This window comes from Montipora capricornis, chromosome 7 (genome assembly GCF_036669925.1).
Source record: "Montipora capricornis isolate CH-2021 chromosome 7, ASM3666992v2, whole genome shotgun sequence".
In the NCBI taxonomy this organism is placed as follows: Eukaryota; Metazoa; Cnidaria; class Anthozoa; order Scleractinia; family Acroporidae; genus Montipora; species Montipora capricornis.
The window spans coordinates 32,221,034-32,229,492 of record NC_090889.1 but is presented as its reverse complement, the minus strand read 5'-3'; the positions used below and the strand labels follow the sequence as shown (position 1 = coordinate 32,229,492).

General features: G+C 42.8%; 1 protein-coding gene across 1 annotated transcript in view; it reads right to left on the bottom strand.

The window, feature by feature from the left end:
* Positions 1–1,582: 1,582 nt before the first annotated feature.
* Positions 1,583–8,459, bottom strand: part of LOC138056948 (coadhesin-like) — a 15,370-nt gene continuing 8,493 nt past the window's right edge. The window contains exons 3-9 of the mRNA XM_068902940.1: positions 6,260–6,439; positions 5,266–5,436; positions 4,475–4,645; positions 3,862–4,029; positions 3,160–3,330; positions 2,554–2,727; positions 1,583–2,093 (exon numbers count right to left, since the gene is read on the bottom strand). Coding sequence (XP_068759041.1) covers positions 1,816–2,093; positions 2,554–2,727; positions 3,160–3,330; positions 3,862–4,029; positions 4,475–4,645; positions 5,266–5,436; positions 6,260–6,439 — 1,313 coding nt within the window. The 3' untranslated portion in view covers positions 1,583–1,815. The remainder of the gene's footprint in view (positions 2,094–2,553; positions 2,728–3,159; positions 3,331–3,861; positions 4,030–4,474; positions 4,646–5,265; positions 5,437–6,259; positions 6,440–8,459) is intronic.

Here is an 8,459-nt window from a genome sequence, read left to right as displayed (position 1 = left end):
GTCGGAGTTTAGTATTCTCCGAGCTTGAGGATACTACTATTTAAAATTGCCATGTTCAGTTCCAAGCTAAGACCGCAGGCAGAGCGCAGGCTTGAAGGAGCATACGTGTCTCCAGAAGTGTTAGAAGAGGTCATCAAAGTACATTGCCACTCGCAGATTTAATATACATCTGCTCGCTCGCACGTCACGACAAATTAAAGAGTTAAGGCGCATTTACACTGCATTCATTTTGGGCACGGCTATCCAAAATTTTGGAGCGCGGACCGATAGTTTTGGGTACGGTCCGCTTGATTTACACGGCAAAACATGTTCAAGTATTTTCAATGTTGATTTCTGAAACGGCACCCTTGAAACAAGAACGGCACTCTTGAATTTGTGAGTCCCCGCGCTTGTATGACAGCGGTTCACATATGATTTCACGCGCGCTTTCGCGGGTTGTTTAAAAGGAAAATGTCAGATTCTCGAGTGAAAAAAGCCATCAAATTGTATGACTTATTGTTTTGAAAAAGCAAAAATGTTTGTCGTAAGTCAGAGACGAAACACGGTCGTTCCTTGCACCAGCTCTTACATGCATAAGGGGCGAAAATACGACCTGCTGTATGCTATTGTGAGCTGTCTAAATCCTCTACGCTTAAGAGAGGTATGGATGCATCCTCATTATTTTGCGTCCTTTGACATGGTCGAAACATCCTTCCCTGATGAGCTGTGATATTGCAACTTTAGAGAAACTCGTGGAACATTTACGTACATTCTCCAGGAGATTGGTGATGAGATATCCCGACAGGACACTCTAATGCGAGAAGCGGCTACGCGAGATCGAAGCCTCTAGTAGAATGTATACTTTCCTGTAACGTGTTGTATACCTCTCTAGTTTCCTGTCAGATTTTGCTATTTGCTGACGCGAACTGGATATTTTCCGCCGGCCACAGGTCGATTAACATGTCTTTGACATCGTTGCTCCAGATATAAATTTTGACACGATTCTTCGACGCCATCTTGCTTCTCGCGAAAAGTACAAGATTTTGGCGCCTCAAAAGCTAATTTTCGACCCCAGAGCCTTCGCTTTCATGGTCAGTCATGATCGCAAAACCCTGGGGATGAGAATACCTGTGGTTTTGGCACGCGGGCCTCTTTTTAAGCTGGCCGGGACTACCTCCTGAGTTGGTCTCGACCCGCCTAAAATGTCGTGTAAATACGCCTTTAGTGCATGTTTCATTTCTCGAGCTCAAGTTTGCAGAGCTGTGAGTGAGTCGAGCTTAAAAGTTTACTGAGTTCCTCGTTTATCGAGCAAAAGAGTTACTAAGTTGCTAAGGCCACTCGCGTTTATCGCAGTGGTCACCCGTATGTTAAGTGTATTTTAATATTAAAGATTTATTAAGAGTACTTTTTGTTTATACATTTATTTCTTTTTATACTAATTTTTGTGTCGCTGTCTACTAGTCTTCTTGGTGTTCTTAAACCCTCTGCAGGCTAGCGCTCTCCTTGCTTCTCTCCTTTGAGTTCGCTTTTATCTTCCAGTCATTCACTGAGTTCTAACCTCGAGCCATAACGTCAGTTAAAGCAACTGGGCATGCGCACAATCTGTGTTACGAAATATTGTTTAATCTCACAATAAATTTGTAAAATCGTTTAAAAATGAAATCGAATCAAACACACACAACGGAAAACAAATCTATGGTTAAGAGTGGAGAAAATTTCATTAATTAATCATAAGTTTTTTTTTTCAAGTTTACAAATGGCTAAGATAAAGTTTCCATTTTTTATCGCTTTTTTTTTCGCTCTTACTACTTAATCGACAATTGAGTTTAGTAACAATTACAAGGAAATTTCGTATACAAAGTAATGGCTCTTAACACCTACACCAAAAATACACCGGGTTCCTTTTGATTCACTGCCAGAGGAGAACGCTCGCGCTCCGTGACAATTGCCAAAATCTTCCAGTGCAAAAAATCTCTTTCGCTTCTCAGCCGCCAATTGAGCGCATTTCTTCACAATTTTTTGCATCTGTGATGAAAAGAGACCGGACCACTGGATCTCATCACTGAAGTTTCCTAGTCGATCTGAAAGAAAGCTGTTATAGCAACCAACTCCAGCTGTAAAAGGAAAAACGGTAATTAATATAAAAAGCACTCAGATACCGATTCATTGATCTCATAGTTTTGTTTCCTGCCGACTCGACTAGCCATACCACTTTTGGGTTGGACACGTTAAACTTGTTATTATTTTTTATATCAATTATAAAATAAAGATCGTTAAGCATTCTAAAGTTAGCTACTGTGTGTTGATTTTAAACAACTTTAACGCGCTTGTTAAAAGCTGGATTATTGCAGGAGCCCATCCTGATTGTAGTTAGTCCTTGCCTGGTGTTAACTTTTTCTGTCTATTTGTTTTGCTTTCTTTTGTTATTTTGTTGTTTCCGTCTTTTGTAGTTTTGTTCGAACAGTTCCTCCTTCTCTGCAGTCCCTCCATTCTATATACAGGTATATACATTTAGATTGCGATTATGAGGATTAAACGTCATGCAGACATGGCTTATATTTATTATACACCTACCTACACAAACTTCCCCAGTACTGCATGACTTCTTGTCCTTGTGAATTCCTTCACAAGGTCTTCCACCATAGGCTGGTCTGGGATTGTCACAATGCCGTTCGCGTGTCCTTGCACCAACTCCGCAAGTGGCGCTGCATTCTGTCCACTTGCTCCAATTTGACCAATTACCATGGACTGCGTTGTTTTCATGCAAAATATATATATATATATTATATATATTCGCTAGAAGTTAAAATCAAATACAAAGACTGCCCGCCCTCCACCCCGCCAAAAAAAACATATATGGTTAAAAACTAACCAAAATAGCAGTAGAAGAGCTCGAGAAACGGTTGTGGAGGGGACAGTCCTATTACACAGATATGGAGTTGGGGTTCGGCATAAACTCAGACAGTTAACCTCCAGCGAGGAAATGTCGTCTTTAACAGGACCCTCGCCCTCAGACGCAGTTATCATGAAGTATTTTTGTATTTCATTTACATTCCAGGGCAATTTCTTCCAAAATGCGCTCGACTGTTTTTTAACCTCTCAGCCTTCTGCAGCTTATTTTAGATAACCGCCAAGCAATTACAATAACTGTAGGAAATCAAACTACTTGCTTCTCCTTACCTGGGCATTTATTTATAGCACACTCCTTGGACTCGTAATAGTGTGTGCCACAACCCCGTCCACCGTGAAAGGGAGGTGGGTTTGTGCAGAAACGAGTACGCTCTCTTACGGCTCCCCCACAGGTTTTGCCACAGGGAGACCAAGGACCCCAGGCATTCCAGCCACCGTGCACTGTAAAATGAAATTTATTATTCCTCCAATGACTAAAAGTCAGTTGGTAATAAAGTTTGAAAACATTCCCCTACGTAATGCTGCTTTATATGTGGAGTTTCGCACCACGGACTTACACTCACTCACTCACTCACTCACTCACTCACTCACTCACTCACTCACTCACTGGCTAGCTGGCTGGCTGACTGGCTGACTGACTGAATCACTGACTCACTGACTAGCTGGTTAGCTGGCTGACTGACTGACTGACTGACTGACTGGCTGGCTGGCTGATTGGCTGACTGGCTGACTGGCTGACTGACTGGCTGACTGGTTGACTGTCTGACTGACTCACTGACTCACTGACTCACTGACTCACTGACTAGCTGCCTGGCTGCCTGGCTGCCTGGCTAGCCGGCTAACGGACTGACTCAAGACTGAATGACTGACTAACGGACGGACGGGCGGATGAGCAGACAGACTGATGAACTGACTGAGTGACAGAAACACTGACTGAACGACCGATTGACTGGCGGTAGACATTGTACCAACCAGGGCATCTATTAACAGCACATTCCCTTGACTCATAATGATGGGTACCACAACCATTTCCATAAAAGGGAGGCGGGTTTGTGCAGGATCGAGTGCGAACACTGACGCCTTTACCACAGACTTTATCACAAGGAGACCATAAGCTCCAGGAGCTCCATCTGCCATGCACTGAAACGAAGCAATAAAAGTTGTAGAGTATTAAACCCAGTGTCCCTATCGTATAACTTATACGGAATTCCTGAGCGGATATGTAAAATTGCATGAGTTTCCCATCTGGCGTTCAATTTAAGCAATATCCTTATGGGCAGGTAAAGAAAAAGTGTTCAAGACGGTTTCCTGCGCCAAGATTTAGCCCGCGATTTGGTTACGTTTCCAGCGGAAAGCCTTTAAATGAATTCAAGTCATCATTCTGATGGAATACAAAACTATAAAGTTCTGATTTCAGTTAACACTGCATGGACAACGGACGTAGAATTCCAGTGCATTCCCGCGTCAACCACACGCACAAGTGAGCAAATTAAAAAGAGATATTGAGCATATTTTTGGTCCCTTATGAAAAATATCGCTTACATAAATGCCTACCCGCACTACACTTCGCAGGACATACACTTACCGGGACATGGATGCAGGTAACACCAACGTCTTTTCCTCCCCGCCCCACTGCAGCCTTTACCACCATGACGGGGCGTGGGTTGCGTGCAGTTCCTTAAACGTTGTTGAAAACCAGATCCACAAGATTTACTGCAGTAATTCCATTCACTCCAGGTTGACCAGCCGCCATCAACTGTTAAAATGTTACAGTACGTATAGGTAAACAAACAAGAAGTGAAATGATCACGTTGCTTTTTATTATCCCTTACCCATTAGAGCCAGGTATTAAATAAAGATACGTTTTGATGTGTTTCTGACCCCAGAAGAGGCCTTCGGACCGACCAAAACAAAAATGCGCTCTAGTGCGACCCATGTAGTTAATTACGCTTTTGTCGAAATGTCGCAAAAAACTGAATCTACGCGGCGGGAAGTAAATTGCTAAGAAAGGAGTCCCAGAAAAGTTGAAGTGCCAATTCAATCACGCTTCCTGCTTCTTGCCTGATTCTTCTGGCCTGAGTTAGGTTTATTCGAAAGAAGGTCCGAGCTCATGTAATATAGGTCATCAAAGGACAAATCCAAGAGAGAATGAAAGTTAAGAGAGCTAATCTTCCGTAGGCAGTATTCCTTAGGCAATCCCTCTCTAGCGTTGTTTAGAAGACAGATCCTCAGTGACATTTTCGTGCGCAGTAGACCTGGCTTTATTGTTAGTTTTTGCCTATTAAAATCATGTTATTTTTCCGTCAATAAGAATGTTCCCTACGAGACCTTGATAAAAAATTAAAAAATAAAATGAAGCATATCTGCTATACTTACTCGGGCAAGGCTTCAGTGCACACTTCTGTTCCTTTCTTGAGGCTCCTTGGCAAGGTGTTCCGCCGTGGTTAGGCGCGGGATTTGTGCAGTTGCGTGAAAGTATTTCTGTCCCATTGCCACAAGTCACGTTGCAAGCTGTTGATACAGACCAACTAGCCCAACCGCCATGAACTGGATAAATTATAAAACATTATACAGATAAAAGGAAGCTGTATTGACAATCTTTTTGTGATAGATTTAGCTTGCATGGTACAAAGAAAAATAAACACAACAGTTGCGACAACAAGTTAAGCTCGGCATGCGAACAATGAATGCACAATTCTGTGGACTGGAGTGGAGCATCCTCGCTTTTGTTGCTTTCCATTCTCAATAGGGGATAGGCTCGATTTCCAGCCGTTTTGTGAGCCCAAGTTAAGTTTGCTGCCCCATAGCACGTTATGAGGAGGATAAACAACCGCACTCCGCACTCCCAAAACGGCTGGAAATCGAGCCTACCGAACTCAGTAAGGACAAAAGATGAAACGAACTGTTACGTGGTCAAAGGACAACCCGTGGCACGAGCTTGATGCCGGGTTTATTATTCAATTATCAGGATAGTGTGCGGGATATCAGAGAGCTTAAACCATGACGATGGCGGCCCCGAGGACAACAACTAGTAAAAAATGAATTTTTATTTTACCTTCGAATTCCAGAATTATCTATACATCTGTACCGTGTGTTATCTTGGCCTCAGAACTTGCACAAACTAAATATGTAACACCAGCGTTGCCAAATTAAAATACGAAAAATTAACCACCGTCGTTGCCGTTCTCCAAAAAAAAAAGTATGAAGAACTTAGTTATTTCACGTTTCTGTTTCGAGGACGGCGAAGAATTGTACCAAGATTTATAACGCACGAGCAAAGCCATTGAATTGCTTAAACCTTTCCTTGGTGGCGTTTCTCGTTGCCGTTGCCGTCGTGTTTTGCTTAAGCTCTCTATTAGTAATTTCTCACCAGGGCACGGTTGTGTGTTACACGTTTGTTTTCCAGTGCCTGACCAATAATAATTATAACAAGATCGTCCTCCATAAGCTGGACGTGGGTTAGTGCAGGTTCGGGAACGTTGTTGAGAGCCAGTTCCGCACGATTGACTGCAAGAAGTCCATCCTGTCCAGCTTGACCATCCACCGTGAACTACAGAGCAGTCACAGAGAGTAGAAATCAATTCGAGGGAAATAAAGTGCAGATGAAGAAAAAGAAATGACCCATCCGGGGGTAGTTAAAAAGCATATATAAAACTAGACAAACTGCAGCTGTTTTAATTGTTGTCTTTTCCGGAACTGCCGATTGAAAAAAACACACAACTTAACTCATAATAAGTGAACAAGCAAGGGACAAACAAACAAAAATGGCAAATAATTTTGCTGTTGAGTTCTTCCGAACTGTATTGTAATATTATACCTCCCAACTAAACACAATCTACCAGAAAAAACGGTAGGCCTTAAAAGAAGAAAGACACAAGATCGGAAGAGAATATGAGGATATATAAATAGTACAGCCGTTTTTTAGACACTTACTAATCAGCAATAGAGGACTTCGCGCTTGATGGGTGATCATGGGTAATCAGGGCAAACGAAAACAAGATGGCGGCTGCGTACAGCTGGTAATCCTCACGAAACTCATCTGTTTTGGAATTGTTTGCGGCTTTTCGCTCGTGAAAAGGAAAACTGACATCAAAAATAGTTCTTTGGAGAACATTGGTAATTATTTTGACATCAACAAGTACAGAAAAGAGTTTTTATCGACTTTTTGAAGGGACAACGTGAAACTTCCAAGGAGAACGCGGCATATGAGATTATAGCCTGTTCCAGGCTCTCAGATAGTCGAGAAAACGAAAAGAACTGCGTGTGGGCTCGCCTCGACCCAAGCCCCCACTCGCTTTTCACACGCAGTTCGTTTCGTTTTCTCGACTATCTGAGAGCCTGGAACAGGCTAATGAGATTATGGCAAAACACTTGGAGGATTCCCTTGATCTTTCCACCGGAATTCTAAGGTTTTATCTGCAACAGAGAGCGCTAACGTGCCACGGTAGTCATGCTGATTTAGCAGTCCTTGCCTTAGTAGCATTTGAGCAAAACCTGCCTATAAAAGAAACTGCAGAGACTCTTCTTTGTACTCTGCAAAGGGAATACAGTGACGTATTAAAGTGCTGTGGTGTGACAGAAGATCCCTGTCATTCCCGACTCCCTTCAGGAGACTTTAGGGAGCTTGCGAATCGACGACTTTCGCACGACGGCGCCGTTGGGTCACCTTCTATTCCCGCGTCGTCGTCCTGTAGAAATTTGAATTTACGATTCGCAGTAAAGATGACGACGTTTATCGGCGACCGGCAAGTATTTTTACACCGGCAGACTAACAAAATGTACTAGCATGGCAGAAACGAAAATGCAGCTGTAAGTCGAGAAAAATTTGTGTTCTGAAAGATTAGGCTGGCTATAAGACCACTCAGAACAGCAGAGGAGAAATCGCCTAGCTCTGTAGTTGAGCTGTCTAGTCCTTGTTTCTAACTGTCGACACGAATGCTCAAAAGCAACTTTTTAATCCTTTCAAATTCCTTGTACACTGGACAATGTCTTATATTTCAGTGAAGCGTGATTAAAATGAAAGATTTTTCATACAGCAATTTACTTTTTATTAATACCGTGTCGTGCTTTGACCGCTTTCAGTGTTGGTTGAACTCATAGCGTTCGCCAGGGCACTGTAGAAGGTCGTTTCTTGGACGAAAACAGGCAAGAAAATGAAAATCAAACGTTAAGGACATGCTCCTAATGTGATATTTAAATTATTTGGCAAAAATACCCGAAGCATCGAGGGAAAACTTTGAAAACTAACTTCACGTCCTCCTGTTTCCAAGACGCTGGCAAATCGCTCTCACCAATGTCGTCGACTTTGGCGCGAAGCTGGCAAGCGCTCAGAAAGGCATGCGCAGTGAGCATGTCACGCAATTTAACGGCGGCGTCGTGCAAAAGTCGTCGATTCGTAAGCTCCCTTTTCTGGTCACGTGACGTGACTTTTGGACTTTGGTCGACATGTGTTCTAGCGAGTGTTTTTTTTGAGTCGCCGAAGTTTGTACATGTACCTTCATTTAGTCGGAAGCGAACAGTTCGGTAAGTCGAAGTTCGTCTTTGCTGTTCAAGAAACATTTGGAACTTAT